The sequence below is a fragment of the Pelobates fuscus genome, chromosome 5 (assembly GCF_036172605.1).
Source record: "Pelobates fuscus isolate aPelFus1 chromosome 5, aPelFus1.pri, whole genome shotgun sequence".
Lineage (NCBI taxonomy): Eukaryota > Metazoa > Chordata > Amphibia > Anura > Pelobatidae > Pelobates > Pelobates fuscus.
This window is the reverse complement of record NC_086321.1, coordinates 124,849,447-124,867,582: the sequence shown is the minus strand read 5'-3', so window position 1 is coordinate 124,867,582 and position 18,136 is coordinate 124,849,447. Positions and strand designations below refer to the sequence as shown.

At 39.9% G+C, this 18,136-nt stretch overlaps 1 protein-coding gene across 1 annotated transcript in view; it reads right to left on the bottom strand.

The window, feature by feature from the left end:
* CUX2 (cut like homeobox 2) overlaps positions 1 to 18,136 on the bottom strand; it is a 403,117-nt gene that overhangs the window by 91,016 nt on the left and 293,965 nt on the right. The window contains exon 6 of the mRNA XM_063454230.1: positions 11,003 to 11,129. Coding sequence (XP_063310300.1) covers positions 11,003 to 11,129 — 127 coding nt within the window. The remainder of the gene's footprint in view (positions 1 to 11,002; positions 11,130 to 18,136) is intronic.

Below are 18,136 nucleotides of genomic sequence, written 5' to 3'. Positions count from 1 at the left end.
AATAATTACATCCAACATACAGCAGATGGTAATATGGCAACAAACCGATAGAGCAGGACTAAACCAATTTCCCCAGGGGAAAACACAATCCTAATTAAGCAATAATGTGGCCTATATTTTCCCCCTAAAAAAAACAAAAACAAAAAAAAAACTGTAAAATTAAGAACAGATAGATAGAATCAAAAGGCAAATCTGGAAAATATGCATAGATTTGCACCCCACCAATGTAACCATTTGCTAACGGTTTTACAATTTACCTGGGGTCTTCCTAGAGATGGTCACTTTCTCTTGGGAGTTTCTATTTAGCTTCTAGGAGCATCTGTTAGCTCTCCTGAGCATATCTATGCCATGCAAGGCCAGTAAATTGGCTGAGAGTATCAGCTGATCGTTCACAGCCAATGAGCTAAGCCCTGCATCACCAGGCTTAGCTATATACAGAGAGCTTCTCTGGCTCTTATAGAGAAGATAATTTTCCAAATAACATATAGTATAAAATTAAACACTGAATACAAAAAAACTATTGAAAATATCCTATAATGTGTGCTAAACCACTTTTTATGTGTTACTCTGTTTTTTTGTAATTGTTAAATAAATGGTTACTCAAAGCACCATGACCACTTCACTGATTTGAAGTTGTCATGGCGCCTGGAGTCTGTATGTGGAGTGTTTCGCTATGAAGTGCTGCACATACTGAGTTTAATCTCTCTGCTGCCTGCAGCGCCACTAAGGTGTCATTAGCAAATGTGAATTCTGTGCATATTTGTCATCTGACAGTAGAAAGCAAAGCATGCACCAGAACGCACCGTATGCTGGCGTCAGACAGTCAATGGCGGCACAGTCCGCTACACTATACTGCCCCCTTCATCCTCCTTAACGTAGCGTCCCTTACGGCAAGGAGGAGTGAGATCAGTCGAGGAGGATCAGGCTGCAGGGAGAACCTGGCCACGACGGGACACAGTTAAGTTAGGTGTAATCTTAATGCTTTCTTTCTTTGTTTTTTTATTCTGGGGTTGTGGGAGAAACACCAAAGCAAGGGTTATTCTAATCAATCAGTAAAACAGTATTTTATGAAAACAATGATTTTTGATTGGAGTAACCCTTTAAAGATTAAAGGAACACTTTAGTCACCTAAATTACTTTAGCTAAATAAAGCAGTTTTAGTGTATAGATCATTCCCCTGCAATTTCACTGCTCAATTCACTGTCATTTAGGAGTTAAATCACTTTGTTTCTGTTAATGCAGCCCTAGCCACACCTCCCCTGGCTATGATTGACAGAGCCTGCATGAAAAAAAAACTGGTTTCACTTTCAAACAGATGTAATTTACCTTAAATAATTGTATCTCAATCTCTAAATTGAACTTTAATCACATACAGTAGGCTCTTGCAGGGTCTAGCAAGCTATTAACATAGCAGGGGATAAGAAAATCTTAATTAAACAGAACGTGCAATAAAGAAAGCCTAAATAGGGCTCTCTTTACAGGAAGTGTTTATGGAAGGCTGTGCAAGTCACACGCAGGGAGGTGTGACTAGGGTTCATAAACAAAGGGATTTAACTCCTAAATGGCAGATGATTGAGCAGTGAGGCTGCAGAGGCATATTCTATACATCAAAACTGCTTCATTAAGCTAAAGTTGTTCAGGTGACTATAGTGTCCCTTTAACAATTAACATTACAATCCAGTTCAGTATAGGACGAGAAACACTACATCTCCATATACTATGTTCAATGGCAGAGCTTAAGGGGACACCATAAGCACCCAGCTCATTGAAGTAGTCTGGGCGCAGTGTCCCTGTCCCCCTTTGCCCTGCAGTAAAACATTGCAATTTTAGAGAAACTGCCATGTTTATATTGCAGTATTAGGACTTCCTCTAGTGGCTGTATAACAGACAGCAACTAGAGGCTCTTCCTGGAGTTTCACAGAGTTCGACCCCGTGAAACAACGCTGAACGTCCTCACACTAACACATTTTTAAGAGAAAACCCCATAGGAAAGCATTGCCTCATTTAGGCAATGCTTTCCTATGTTGAAGGCCTAAGGCGTGCGCCACGCAAGCGCATTAGGTCCTCATAGGATTGAAAGACATCGGCACTGGAGTCGATTAAGTAAATAATGGTTTTTTTAACACTTTTTTATTGCCTGGGATGGAGGAGGTGCAGTGCTGGGGAACATGTTAGTATTATAAACACATCTTTGTATTCCTAACACGAAAGTGTTTCTTTAAAACAACAATTGACAGTGAACTATGATGAAGAAGCCCAGTTACATGATCAATATGTTTGGATGTCTACATTTAATTTTATTTTACAGATGTTACAAACACATAGAGATGTGGCCGAACATATTTGTACCCTTGCATTTTAATCAAATAATATCAAGCATGGTATGGAAGATAAGCAAACATAACATTAAACACTGTGGGAAGAGACAGTCCCAATTTCGAGCAGCCATGTTTGCCCACTTATACATCTGGGGGCTTGCCAGGCACCACTCCCTCAGTGAGAGCTTTGCACTAAATCCAGCGGTGCAGGGCAGGGCTTAGCTCATTGGCTGAGTGAAAGCAGCTGACACTCTCCGACAATAAACTGGCTCTTTACTGTAGGGCTCCATTCAGGACAGCAAACTTAAGCTCTTACAAGGTAAGAAGTCAAACTAATAGTAGTAAGTAGTAACATGTAAGTTTGACTACTTACATGGCGTTAAGGCACTCATAAGTCCCATCATAAGCTTGCTGTAGTGGTTATGGTGCTTGAAGTGTTCCTTTAATAATAATAATAGTAATAATAACAACGTATTTAACCAGGAATATAGTATGCTTTCCAACAAAACGTTAAACAGAGCCTGTCCTACAAGAATGACAGGTTGGCATTGTATAATTATTTATGTTTCATGGTGCCCTTGAAGAATTTAGAGCATGTTCCCTGAACGCCACGCCAAAAAGCTTGTATGATTACAATGGCTATTCTTAGTGATTGTGAGTATTTTCCAAACACATAGCAGTGCTGAATACATGAAATAAAGTTAATAAAGCTTATTTTGACACAGAAAAAAAACTGTTACAGTAGGTTTTGACAGCTGGCATTCAAAACTGTGCTCTAATGTAATGTAACCAGCACACTGTATAGACCAGAGTCTTGTCCCACCTGATTTGGGACCTTTATTTTGGTGCCTAAACATTTGCTCTGTTGGTCTACCATGGTTGTAACACAAATATGTAAGGTTCTACAAGTTGCCGGTAACAAATAGCTTACAGCAGTGACATTGCCTTGTGTCATGTAGCTAAGAGTACTCTGACAATGGGAAGAGTCTAATGATACTGGTTTGCAAAATTAATCCAAAATGGATTACAAAACTAGAAACAGTAAAGGTAGTGTATACCTAGGACCAAAGGTCTAGGTAACACAAGTGAGATACAGATCTCAGAAGTCTGCTAAAATAAATAATCTTTAATTAGGTATACTTTACCATGAACAAATACAACAACATAAATGTGAATACTTAAAATAAAAAATCACCCAAAACGGTGCAAGAGGAGATCAAAAGGGGCTCAGGGAGTAATTGATGAGATATCAACTTAGGCAAAAGTGCTCTAGATGTATGCTCATTACTGGGGAATATGAATGGGAGGTACCAATGTACACTTGACTAACCTGCTGATTCGTAAACAGAACCAAACCCTTAAAACTAGAAGGGGAAGAAACCGCTAATATGATACTCCAACTGTGGAGTGCAGCATAGAACCGTAGAAGTGTATATTCTTGTGGAGGTATAGGTACAATGAGCTCCTAACAATATAACCCTTCACGGTATTGCAACAGGTGATGTTGCATACTTGCTTAGTGGCCACGAGTGGATCCTGTAGCCATCACAAGGTAACCCTAGAGGGTATTGCAACAAAAATTGTTACGGAAATATTCATATAGCCACACCTGAAAAGCTAGATGCAAGACAGTAGCATAAAGTACTAGGTAGATAGTATAGATATGGGATACTTAGATGTTCCCCTATGGAATATAAACAAACTCAACACTACTTAGAACTACCCCCAGTGCTGTATGCACTGACTGGTAGATGGTGTAGATTGGGATACTTAAATGTTCCCCTATTAAATGCAAACTGACTCAATGTTACTTGGAACTAACCAAAGTGCTGTATAAATATCAACAGGCTCAACACTACTTAGAACTAACCCCAGTGCTGTATGCACTGACTGGTAGAAAGTGTAGATTGGGATACTTGAATGTTCCCCTGTTAAATATAAACGGACTCAATGATACTTGGAACTAGCCACAGTGCTGTATGCACTGCCTGATTAAAGCAAGGCTAATAGCAAGGCTAATAAAGTCGTATAGCACACTTGGTTTATCTTAGCTGGAATCCAACAGATAGTAGTAATTATAGTACAAATCCCTTATTCCCTCCAAAAGAATCTCCAAACAGGCCCCAGCTCCTCTTGTCTTAATACAACACCCTTGATAGTGAAGTGAAAAATAGTGAAAAAACCGTGATTATAAAATCATCTAAATTCTCTGCATGTCTGCCTAACGCGTTTCGGCGCTGTACAAAGCGCCTTTCTCAAAGGCTGTCATTGAGCAAATGCTCGAGAGAGCTTATTAAGTATAAATCCTAGCCGAAATTCGTCCAATCAGCAACAGCATGGGCGGAGTATAAAGTTCGATCCGCCCCTCGTTCGTGATAGGTGTAAGAGACATCAGTCTTGCAGCCTCTGGCCAATCAGAGCGGGTCCAGGGTGGGGCTTAATGCCGGAGCTATAGTTAGATACACCCATCAGCAGTGATGTGTGTTCGAGCTGTCCATCTCATAGGTTCTGACCAATCAGACTGGGGGGGGGGCGGGACTAAGTGCCGAAGCCGAAATCCAGTGTAAAGTGCTGACAGGGTCATAGGCTAAACCGCAATATGAGTGTGACAGCATTGGACTGGTTAGAAAACACATCAATGAGGATAACCCAATGGTGGGCATTATAGTGCATAATAGTAGCGTCCTAATTGTGTACATATAGAACAGACTGGGAACATTATCCAGCCGAAGTGACGTTCTTATTTTGGTACATATAGGACAGACTGGGAACTAAATAAGTATTACCCAGCCGAAGGTAAATCTTGCTGTATCCATATAGCCTCAAAGTTGGAGAGGATCATAAGGATACCTTCGTACTATATATTAGTTGCTGACTGGTAGACCTTAAAATCGGTCGCTAGTAGTATGGTTCATGATGATGGCCTGATAAAGAAGTGATATGTACAGAGGAGTATGTACATAAGCAGACCACAAGTATAACAAAATGTGAAGGAAAAATGACTATTGAGAACGAAGTTCTCATTATAAAATAGTTCTCATTATGAAATAAAGGGGGTGAAGGAAAAACCTTCATTGAGGCCGTTAGGGGACATGGTGTTCAATGTCTGAATCCAGAAACACTCTCTCCTCCTTAGGATGAGATCCAGGTCTCCCCCTCTTTTGCCCACATGGACTTTTTCTATCCCTGCAAATTTGAAGCCTCTAGAGGTATCCCCTTGGTGTGTTCTAGCATGTCTTGCTACAGGGGTATCTCTATCTGATGAGACTGAATGGACATGTTCCATCATGCGCCTCTTGAAGGGACGTATAGTTTTCCCTACGTATTTTTTACCACATTTGCATGTGAGGAGATAAACTAGTCCAGTTGAATTGCAATTGAAAAATTGTTTTATCAATGTCTTATGTGCACCAGAGGAGTCAGTTATGGATTTAGAGTCTCTATCTATGTAGCTGCAGGCTACACAGCGTCCACACTGATAGGTACCATAGACATTAAGCCAATTTTTCTTATGTTTGTTGTGTTTGGACAGGTGGCTTGGAACTAACAGATCCTTTAGATTCCTACCCCTCTTCGCTGTTATGGAGACGTGTGATGGAATCACATCTTTAAGATGTCTGTCCTGTGTGAGTAATGGCCAGAATCTAGCCATAATCTTCTTAGATATATCCCAGCCAGCGTCGAAATTCGCCACACAGCGGATTACTTTCGGGGGTGCGGGTTTGGGGATGTTGTCTAGCAGCACTTCACGGTCACTAAGAAGTGCCCGCTGATAAGCCTGTTTGAGGCACCTGTTAGGGTAGCCCTTGGCTTTGAATCTTGTTCTTAGCAGTGCTGCTTTTTCTATGAAGTCTTTCTCAGTGGAGCAATTTCTTTTTAGTCGAAGGTATTGTCCCACTGGGATACCCCTTTTCAGAGGGTTAGGATGGTAGCTCTGCCAATTGAGCATATTGTTGGTTGATGTCGGTTTTCGGTAAAGAGAAGTTTGTATCCTTAGATCGCTCGTGATGGTGAAAGTGCAATCAAGAAAGTTCAATGAGGATGTCCCAATTTCCATAGTTAAACGTAGATTGAGATCGTTTACGTTCAGAACCCCCACAAATTCGATGAAGAGTTCCTTTGTACCTGTCCAGATGACCATAATATCGTCTATATAACGTTTCCAGGTATGGACATAGTCCATATAACATTTCATGCGTTCAGAATAAACGATATGTTTTTCCCACCAACCAAGGTGCAGGTTCGCATACGAGGGGGCACAAGACGTCCCCATCGCAGTCCCCTCGTATGCGAACCTGCACCTTGGTTGGTGGGAAAAACATATCGTTTATTCTGAACGCATGAAATGTTATATGGACTATGTCCATACCTGGAAACGTTATATAGACGATATTATGGTCATCTGGACAGGTACAAAGGAACTCTTCATCGAATTTGTGGGGGTTCTGAACGTAAACGATCTCAATCTACGTTTAACTATGGAAATTGGGACATCCTCATTGAACTTTCTTGATTGCACTTTCACCATCACGAGCGATCTAAGGATACAAACTTCTCTTTACCGAAAACCGACATCAACCAACAATATGCTCAATTGGCAGAGCTACCATCCTAACCCTCTGAAAAGGGGTATCCCAGTGGGACAATACCTTCGACTAAAAAGAAATTGCTCCACTGAGAAAGACTTCATAGAAAAAGCAGCACTGCTAAGAACAAGATTCAAAGCCAAGGGCTACCCTAACAGGTGCCTCAAACAGGCTTATCAGCGGGCACTTCTTAGTGACCGTGAAGTGCTGCTAGACAACATCCCCAAACCCGCACCCCCGAAAGTAATCCGCTGTGTGGCGAATTTCGACGCTGGCTGGGATATATCTAAGAAGATTATGGCTAGATTCTGGCCATTACTCACACAGGACAGACATCTTAAAGATGTGATTCCATCACACGTCTCCATAACAGCGAAGAGGGGTAGGAATCTAAAGGATCTGTTAGTTCCAAGCCACCTGTCCAAACACAACAAACATAAGAAAAATTGGCTTAATGTCTATGGTACCTATCAGTGTGGACGCTGTGTAGCCTGCAGCTACATAGATAGAGACTCTAAATCCATAACTGACTCCTCTGGTGCACATAAGACATTGATAAAACAATTTTTCAATTGCAATTCAACTGGACTAGTTTATCTCCTCACATGCAAATGTGGTAAAAAATACGTAGGGAAAACTATACGTCCCTTCAAGAGGCGCATGATGGAACATGTCCATTCAGTCTCATCAGATAGAGATACCCCTGTAGCAAGACATGCTAGAACACACCAAGGGGATACCTCTAGAGGCTTCAAATTTGCAGGGATAGAAAAAGTCCATGTGGGCAAAAGAGGGGGAGACCTGGATCTCATCCTAAGGAGGAGAGAGTGTTTCTGGATTCAGACATTGAACACCATGTCCCCTAACGGCCTCAATGAAGGTTTTTCCTTCACCCCCTTTATTTCATAATGAGAACTATTTTATAATGAGAACTTCGTTCTCAATAGTCATTTTTCCTTCACATTTTGTTATACTTGTGGTCTGCTTATGTACATACTCCTCTGTACATATCACTTCTTTATCAGGCCATCATCATGAACCATACTACTAGCGACCGATTTTAAGGTCTACCAGTCAGCAACTAATATATAGTACGAAGGTATCCTTATGATCCTCTCCAACTTTGAGGCTATATGGATACAGCAAGATTTACCTTCGGCTGGGTAATACTTATTTAGTTCCCAGTCTGTCCTATATGTACCAAAATAAGAACGTCACTTCGGCTGGATAATGTTCCCAGTCTGTTCTATATGTACACAATTAGGACGCTACTATTATGCACTATAATGCCCACCATTGGGTTATCCTCATTGATGTGTTTTCTAACCAGTCCAATGCTGTCACACTCATATTGCGGTTTAGCCTATGACCCTGTCAGCACTTTACACTGGATTTCGGCTTCGGCACTTAGTCCCGCCCCCCCCCCAGTCTGATTGGTCAGAACCTATGAGATGGACAGCTCGAACACACATCACTGCTGATGGGTGTATCTAACTATAGCTCCGGCATTAAGCCCCACCCTGGACCCGCTCTGATTGGCCAGAGGCTGCAAGACTGATGTCTCTTACACCTATCACGAACGAGGGGCGGATCGAACTTTATACTCCGCCCATGCTGTTGCTGATTGGACGAATTTCGGCTAGGATTTATACTTAATAAGCTCTCTCGAGCATTTGCTCAATGACAGCCTTTGAGAAAGGCGCTTTGTACAGCGCCGAAACGCGTTAGGCAGACATGCAGAGAATTTAGATGATTTTATAATCACGGTTTTTTCACTATTTTTCACTTCACTATCAAGGGTGTTGTATTAAGACAAGAGGAGCTGGGGCCTGTTTGGAGATTCTTTTGGAGGGAATAAGGGATTTGTACTATAATTACTACTATCTGTTGGATTCCAGCTAAGATAAACCAAGTGTGCTATACGACTTTATTAGCCTTGCTATTAGCCTTGCTTTAATCAGGCAGTGCATACAGCACTGTGGCTAGTTCCAAGTATCATTGAGTCCGTTTATATTTAACAGGGGAACATTCAAGTATCCCAATCTACACTTTCTACCAGTCAGTGCATACAGCACTGGGGTTAGTTCTAAGTAGTGTTGAGCCTGTTGATATTTATACAGCACTTTGGTTAGTTCCAAGTAACATTGAGTCAGTTTGCATTTAATAGGGGAACATTTAAGTATCCCAATCTACACCATCTACCAGTCAGTGCATACAGCACTGGGGGTAGTTCTAAGTAGTGTTGAGTTTGTTTATATTCCATAGGGGAACATCTAAGTATCCCATATCTATACTATCTACCTAGTACTTTATGCTACTGTCTTGCATCTAGCTTTTCAGGTGTGGCTATATGAATATTTCCGTAACAATTTTTGTTGCAATACCCTCTAGGGTTACCTTGTGATGGCTACAGGATCCACTCGTGGCCACTAAGCAAGTATGCAACATCACCTGTTGCAATACCGTGAAGGGTTATATTGTTAGGAGCTCATTGTACCTATACCTCCACAAGAATATACACTTCTACGGTTCTATGCTGCACTCCACAGTTGGAGTATCATATTAGCGGTTTCTTCCCCTTCTAGTTTTAAGGGTTTGGTTCTGTTTACGAATCAGCAGGTTAGTCAAGTGTACATTGGTACCTCCCATTCATATTCCCCAGTAATGAGCATACATCTAGAGCACTTTTGCCTAAGTTGATATCTCATCAATTACTCCCTGAGCCCCTTTTGATCTCCTCTTGCACCGTTTTGGGTGATTTTTTATTTTAAGTATTCACATTTATGTTGTTGTATTTGTTCATGGTAAAGTATACCTAATTAAAGATTATTTATTTTAGCAGACTTCTGAGATCTGTATCTCACTTGTGTTACCTAGACCTTTGGTCCTAGGTATACACTACCTTTACTGTCTTACTGTATATAATACAAGGGTTACCCCCTACTGAGATACGATCTGGACACACTTACCTTATCCCCGCAAGGGGGTACTTTCTTTTTCCAAAACTAGAAACACACACACAATTTGGGTCCCCGTCTAATTGATATAGATATTTGTTTATGACGGACATGAAAAAGACCTCTGAACACATACATTGCCATTTACAGTGAATACAGATGATTTAAACATTTGTGCTGGGGTAATATGTGTTGAGAAAATATCTTCTTAACATTAACATTCATCAAGCCGTATTAAACAAGATGGTGCCAATAATTCGGAGGGAGAAAGTCACACACACACACACATTCCCAAAATATTTTGTGTATGTCAGAAAAGGTTTCCCTTAAATCTCCTAAGTATGCTGCCACATTATGTGTGAAACCTGGCCTAGCGTACGTTCTATATATAGTGCATTGAAACACATTGGGGTTTTTTTATAAACAGCATTTCTTTTTCTTGGTCAAAGTTCTAGAAGTGGTGCAGTTACCATAGAAACCAATGGAATGTTCCTGCTCATTGGTCCACTTTTAGAACTTTGTCCCACAGCTGTTATATCAATAGTAATAATGGAGCTATATTTATAATTAGCAATTGTGGAGCACAGTACTAAAAACATGACTCATTATGAACATCACACTTGTTTCACTAATTCTAAAACGTATCTTTGCCTTTACATATGTACAGTCCACATTTAAATGTCCGTCATATACCTTTCTAAAATGCTGCATTATTAGTGCAATATGTCAATATTTACTGGCCTGCAATGAGGTGGGAGGTAATTGTACACAGTTTAGCAGGCAAAACATTTCATATAGTACAGTAAGATTACCCTGGAGTGTAGCTCTGCTTGGGGTTCAAACTTAATAACAGCTCCCAGCATGCACAGCCAAACCAGAGTGACTTAAGGACAATATGTTGACTATTCTGGCATACACCCGGTGGCATGGCATTTTAATAGAATAAAGCCTTGCCAAAATAACCTGCAGTCATTGTGCACAGTTGCAGGCTGTGAGCTCCCCTTGCAGGGTTAAATGCACCTTTTCACTGCCAGTTTCAAACCCATCTACTAAATGATTGAAGCCATCCCACTGGCACTAAATAATATAAATAACATAGACAGCAGACCCAGAGTATGTGTGGTGCTCACTACTCACGTACTTTTCGTTCTCTGCCTCGTTTCTCTGCTGGAAGGAGTCTGTAGTAAAGAGTTTGCTGTTGATGGTGCTGTGCCAGGCTTCCTCCCTCTGCAGTGGGTTCCCAGCTGGTGTGGTGCCCTCTTTCCTCTCTGTGGGTGTAAAAACATCACACAAGCAGCGTGACTGTCTTGTCAGCAGCACCCCTCCACCCTGCATTAAGCCCTACGCATGGGGGGACAGGAGGGGGGAGGCAAGCCTCCAATCAGCCCCCTCTCCTCTGCAGTAGCAGCAGCTCGGGAGCTGGAGGGTTAATAGGAGGAGGGAAGGGCAGAGTGTGAAGTGGTAGGCTCAGCCTGGCAGGAGTTGGTGACAGTGGCTGCTTCCTGTCTGCCTGCCTGCCAGGTTCTGTCTGGATCACTTGTGGCTCCTAGTGGCTGGAATGCCTGAGAAGCAGCTTAGAACTCCATGAACAGGAGGACAATGCACTTTCAACCCTCACTTAGCTTTCATTAAGTCTGCAATACACTCTGATCTGCTGACCTTTTGACTGCGTGTTTTTTTTTTTTTTTTTTATTAAGGGGAATACTGCATATTTATAAAGCTAATTACAAAGCACTAACTGTTCTGATAAGTATGAAAAGGGCCAGGAAGCTGGAGTAACTGGAACTTTGTCTGGTTATTAACAGAAAGAATTATTATTTTTTCCAGTCTTTAAAGTTAATCTATACAATGTTAACCCCTTAAGGACACATGACATGTGTGACATGTCATGATTGCCTTGTATTCCGGAAGTTTGGTCCTTAAGGGGTTAAAGGTTTATGCAATTCTCTGACCATGCTCAAAAGTACTAGTCTAGTTATTTTTTATTATTTTTAAATTCTACACGCTTTTGCATGAGCAAAAATAACGCATTTACTGAAATACATATTACATGGGAACTGTCAGTTCTTTCCCCCATTGAATACATTTTTAAAAATTGGATATGACTTATGTTAACCTTTTTTAACTGTGATGCTCCATTTCTTATAATAAAATACATTTTTAAGCACTAGTGTTAAGAACAGAAGGACTGCAGCCACCCAAAAGAGCCAGGTAAGTGCCAAACCTTTCAAAAACCGTTTGACAAGCTAAACTGTGACAGGGAGCTCCTGGCACCATATCCACTACAGCAGTGTTTATGGTCCATACGGTGACTCTTTTTACCAATTACCATTACTACCCAGTTCAGTCCACGCACAGCCAGGGCAGGCACTGCAGATGGGGGAAAGAAATAGAAATATTGTTTAATTTCTTCTCAGTATGCTTTCTCTATGCTGACTGCCAGGTGCAAAGGACAGAGCATATAACAATGATTGACAAGGAGATAACATGGAGACAAACTGAAAATGCACAATTTAGTGTTCATTTGGTTGAAAGACATCAAAAGCTGGATGACTTCACAGTAGGAGAATCAGCTGCAATGAGGAGTCTGTATCTTGCCATTGTGATAAAGATAAGTTTAATTGCTTTTCTTCTTTTTTTTTTTTTTTTTATAGACATGATGGTTATTTTTTCAATTTAGTGTTCCTTTAACATTTAATTTCCTATTGTTAGTTTTGAGTCTGTACCTATGATGGTTGTATGACCGTGTGAGAAATATTTTTACTAGTAATTGGCCATTGTTTGAACGTCACAGCCTGCTTGAGTATGTTTGCTGACCGTGTACATTAATTCCTTTGTGGTCCCATCTTCTTATGACTACTTGCATCAAGATAATATGTGCTGTTCAAAATACCTGCCATCTCATACGTCCCAAGTGTCCCTGGTTCCGAGGGACAGTCCTTATTTTGGACCAAAATGCAATGACATTTGGACCTATTTCATCTCAAACCGGTTCTATAAACATGAAAATATGTTCAGTGGACCCCAGAGGTCTTGACAGCCACCAGATCTCAAGATAATAATCGCCCTTGGGGACGTATTAGAACTGGCGATTTGCAGCATAAATGTGTAGCCGATGAACCTGCAGTAACTGTGTGATGTCAATGTGGACAACAATTTGTATGGGTCTAGCATCCATGCCACCATAATTTGGGTTGTTCTAGAGCAGTGGTTCCCAACCCAGTCCTCAAGTACCCCCTACCATTCTAGGATTTAGGGATTACCCTGTTGTGTCTAAAGTGGTTTTTTTTTGTGTTTTTTTTTTTAAAAACACCTTACATACAATTGGGTAATCCCTAAATCCATGACTGTTAGGAGGTACATAAGGACTGGGTTGTGGACCACTATTCTAGAGCAAAGTGTTTGTATCATTCATATTTTAGAAGGAAAGTATAAGAAAGTTGTACATAATAAAGTGAACACTTATCGTACTTTGTGAGTGTCTAGTATATTCACCAGGTAGAAAAATGTAGGGGGAAAAAACACATAAAGCTATCAATGTATTTGTTTTGTATTTTTAATGGTTTTCCATTTCACAAATAAATTGTAAAGAAGTTAGTCAGAGAAGGAGTCAGGGCAATATATTTCCAGGTACACATTCTAAAGCTCAGATACGGTAATAAGGCTTTCTATTTTATACGTCAGGAAAGTGAGATAAACGTTGAATAGGTGTAACTAAGAGAGTGAGCGAGATAAGAGTTATTAACACATGCAATCAGAAAACAATATAGGCACTTAAGAAATTTATATGTAAAATATTACACAACTTTACTGACAAATGCTCTATGCTACCCAAATATTTTCCTCATTACGTATTTGTTACAATTACAAAGGATAATATTGTTACAACTAGAACTCAAGTGGTGGCCATTTTGAACAATATTGCATTGTTAAATAAATTTAATCAAGAGGAAAATAATTGATACAACAGAGCTTCTTAGGAATGTCTTTAAAAATGTTCTTGATGAAGCTGTTTCTAAAACTCTGACAACGTTATTTGCTAAAGTGAGAATCGCTGGAAATACTAGTCTGAAATTTGAAATCCACTTTAATTCCTGGTAAGTCTTACTTTAGTAAATAACCCTGTTTTGTAGGCCTCAATGAAAACTGCAACGTGAATGTAAAGTGTTTCACTTTACATCAGTTTAACCCCTTAAGGACCAAACTTCTGGAATAAAAGGGAATCATGACATGTCACACATGTCATGCGTCCTTAAGGGGTTAAGGAAGTCTCTTTTCCAAACTTTCAACCATCCAACGTGTAAAACATAAATCACAGAAAACAAATAATTTTGCAGATTAATATAAATTGAACTAGTGTACAAATAATAGTGGTTGGAAATCAAATCCAAAAACAGGGGAGCTCGGGCAAGCAATTTCATAACTTTCTCGAACATTTTCACGACCAAAAGCCTGAGGATACTGTTACGGCCTACTAGGGCCTGGACTGGTGGTGAATATCCTGGTCCTCTCAGTGCTGACTATCTGGCCTGCAAATACCTATCACACTGTGTGAACAGCGGTAAACTACGTGCAAACCCTCAAACATGTCAGTTGTTCCTCTCATGGACTTACATGACATGAGTCCTCTCTTGAAGGCTCCCAGCGGCACTGTTGCAGAGTTCCAACTGCAGCTCGACTGCCATTTCCAATGCTTCTTGCTCACACTCCAGCAATGTATGGCAACTACCAAAGCCGAGCAAAGGGGCAGAGCTTGGGAATACAAGCAGCTAGAGACCAAGGGGCCTACTCACAGGGAAAAGCTTCGGAGAAAACCTGTGCACACATGTGGCTTGTATGCCCTGCATTGTCCACACAGATGCTGGTCCTAATCAAGGCCTGGGGCTAGAGAGGCACCCGATCCTGGCACCAAGTTTCTTCGGGCAGTGCAGCCATCATGCTATCCGTAAGAGTCGGCTGAGTTTGACAGAGGACTGATAGCTATCCCCCCTGTTCAGCACCTTACCTGACACATATCCAAGCATCACCTCTGATTACTGTTACTTACTGATTCTTTACTTTAAAAAAACAAAACATGCAACATTGGAGTGAGACCCACTGATTTATTCTCTCTGATTTAGGTTTTACAGGTTACATGGTTAATTATTCCAAAAGAGACTTACTACATTTGAAGTTTAGTGCTTTTCTGGTGGAAAAAAATGACTGAGAACACATCATACATTCTGAATTGACATGGTGCAAAAGAGACAAAAAATTGTTGTCGTCCCCCCCAAAAAAGACACAGAACTGTCTGCAACAATTTGATTGGCTTTTGTCGCCCTTTGTATAAACCGCTCAGAACAGTGTGAGCTGAGTGGCTGGAGTCAAGAGGATAGCCAGGGAGACACATACATTGCATACATATAAGTCAATAGCTATTTTCTGCACATCCTTGGCTTACCCTTACTCCATAGTGAAGCAATCTTAATGCCACTTGGGTCAGAAGCAAAGGATATCCAACCAACAACCATGCAAGCAATCAAGAGCTAGTGTGCATTCACAAATCCTCAAATCATGAGTAAAAGCACAGCATCTCTAACATGCACTCTGGAATGGTTTTAGGCCTTTAAATTGTTCATGATATTAGCAGATAAGTGGTGCTTAAGTGGTAGCAGCAGATGATTAAAGATGGCTGCTACCATACAGCAAGGGCAAAAGTCAGGAGATACATTAAAACATTATTTCTTAACATATATACAGTCATTACAAAATATTGCACATAGGGGCTGTATTACTTGCAATTATTCGTATTCACGAATATTAAAAAAAAATTATGACCATTTTCCTTTAAGTGTATATTACATTAATTTGGGTAGTTTGTGATTTCTATATATAAATGGGCTGGTAAAAATCAGGAAATATAAGCAATGCATTGAATTATGCACACATGAAGCACAGTATGCATTGTTCCTATAAAGAATAAGTAAATGTATATAGATAGTTGTTATTCTATGAAACAGCCTTAATTAAATCGAATTGCCTGTTTCATATTGATTGTTTTAAATCTCAAACACAGAAACAAAGATTAGAGTAAGCGATGGCACATTTCTGCGATTGGAAGCAATAAAATATGGAGGCAAGAGTAATGAGTTTAGCGTATGGCTGAAAAAAGCTAGCCCTGCCATCAGTCAAGTGGGTTTAACAATGGGAATATGACCTTGGGAAAGAAAAGACAGCAAGACTATAGAACAACTGTGTATAAACACTATAAATAAATCTGGAGTTCACCTTGTTTTACTTGAATTCATTGTTAGTTTCTTTACTAAATGTATCTATCTGCATTTTCTTATTTAAAATGTAGCTGATACGACTTGTTAATCTGAAGCTAAAATCTACTTATGCAATTAATATATCATATATTCTACATTTAATAATGAATGAAATTTTGACCAAATACTTACCTACTCTCCATTGCTGTTAGCTTTGCTATGTTTCAGGGAGAAATTTCAAAAGAAATTAGTACTTTAAAAAAAAAAAAAAAAAAGTCATTAGCTTGCTGATGGATTTATTGCCCTTTTGTTTTTGAAAATTTAAAATGTTCTATAGCGGTCTTTTTACTTGTCTAAAAGGGGCATCTCGCATATAACCACTCTAAGCGGTCTTAAATAAAGCACTGAAAAAAAAGCCATTAGTTGCACCCTCCAGCTTTCAGACAGACAGCCGGGAGAGTTTCCTTACCCACTAATTCGCTGTAAATGTGTTCAATTCAATGCATGTGTATGAGAAGCATCTGAATGTCCTTAATGCTTGTCTATGAGCTCATTGATTGCAATATTCTCAGAGTGTGAGAAGCAGCTTGCACATAGACAACGTTCTCAATACTGGAGAAAAGGGCGCTCAATCTAAAACTAAAAAGGCAGACACCATCGTTAACCCCTTAAGGACCAAACTTTTGGAATAAAAGGGAATCATGACATGTCACACATGTCATGTGTCCTTAAGGGGTTAAATTAGTCCATACAGGTTGCTGACTGAACCCTCCAGTCCATTTGCTACATGTACACTTCCAGTGCACAATACAGAAATGATCAATTACATTGAATCTTAGAAGTATTGACTGTCTAAGTTAAATATGTGTATATGTATGTTTAGAATTCATAGTATCAACTTTCACTCAAAACAATACCTCTAAAATGTCCTTGTATTTACTGGAAGTGGATGCTAACTATTGAATAATTGATAGAATTTTATTAGTGTAATACATAGAACGTTGCCAACAAAATTTGTCACCATGCTTCAACCCATTCCAATTAGACTTGTGGTTATGGTGTGACATCATTTCCTGTCCTGAATCTTTACAGCTATTTATGTAGAACAGCAGTATGACCTACCCTCGACACTTTTACAGATGTCTGTCACAATGATTAGAGAGGAATTGTCACTTCCCAGAATATTTTTAATATTATGTTTACCTAACCCTATATTTAACAATATGTATATGTGAGGTAAAAAAACAAACAAATTAAATGTAAATTAAGTGTAGCAAACTACACTTCTATATCTTGCACCTGGGCACCTCCATCTTAGCTCCCTGTCAATCATTGTTATAAACTCTGTCCTTTGCAGGTGGCAGTCAGCATACAGAGAAAGTGGGAAATTAAACAATGTTTCTATTTCTCCTCTTCATTCCCAATGTTTGCCCTGTCTTTGCCTTGTCTGAACTGGATTATGATGTTTTGTGCTAAATCTTTAATGTAAAATTTAGAGAGAGAACAGCAACAAGTGATAAAAAGGTTAACACAAATCATAGGTGATTTTCAATGTTTGCTTCAGTGGTGTGAATGTTTCCCTTTAAGAGAAAATAAAGGCCACTAGAATATACAAACAGACAGAACAATAACAAAAGGTAGATATCCGAATAGATTTTATTTATGCATATGGTAAACCATTAACAGGGTGATCTGCTAAGGTGGCACGAAACTGCAATTTAACAAATATCTCCAGATTTGGATATTAACCAAAGACAATTCAGATGTGAGCATCCCAATTTTAGCATCCTGTGAAGGGTGATGGGTTGAAGGTTGATAGTGGAAAGGTTAAAAGTAGAAGGGCCATTGATTAAATTAACATCACTGGCTTCAGCCAAAAGGGTGGGCCTGTGAATGCACATCAGACTGTCTACCAAACAAGTGGTCTGCCCTACCTGGGACAGAGCATGCATGCACTGGTTCAGTGATCTCTGTGAAATCCTAATGACGTGAGCATAGTGCAAGCACATCTAATGATGCAGTTAAGT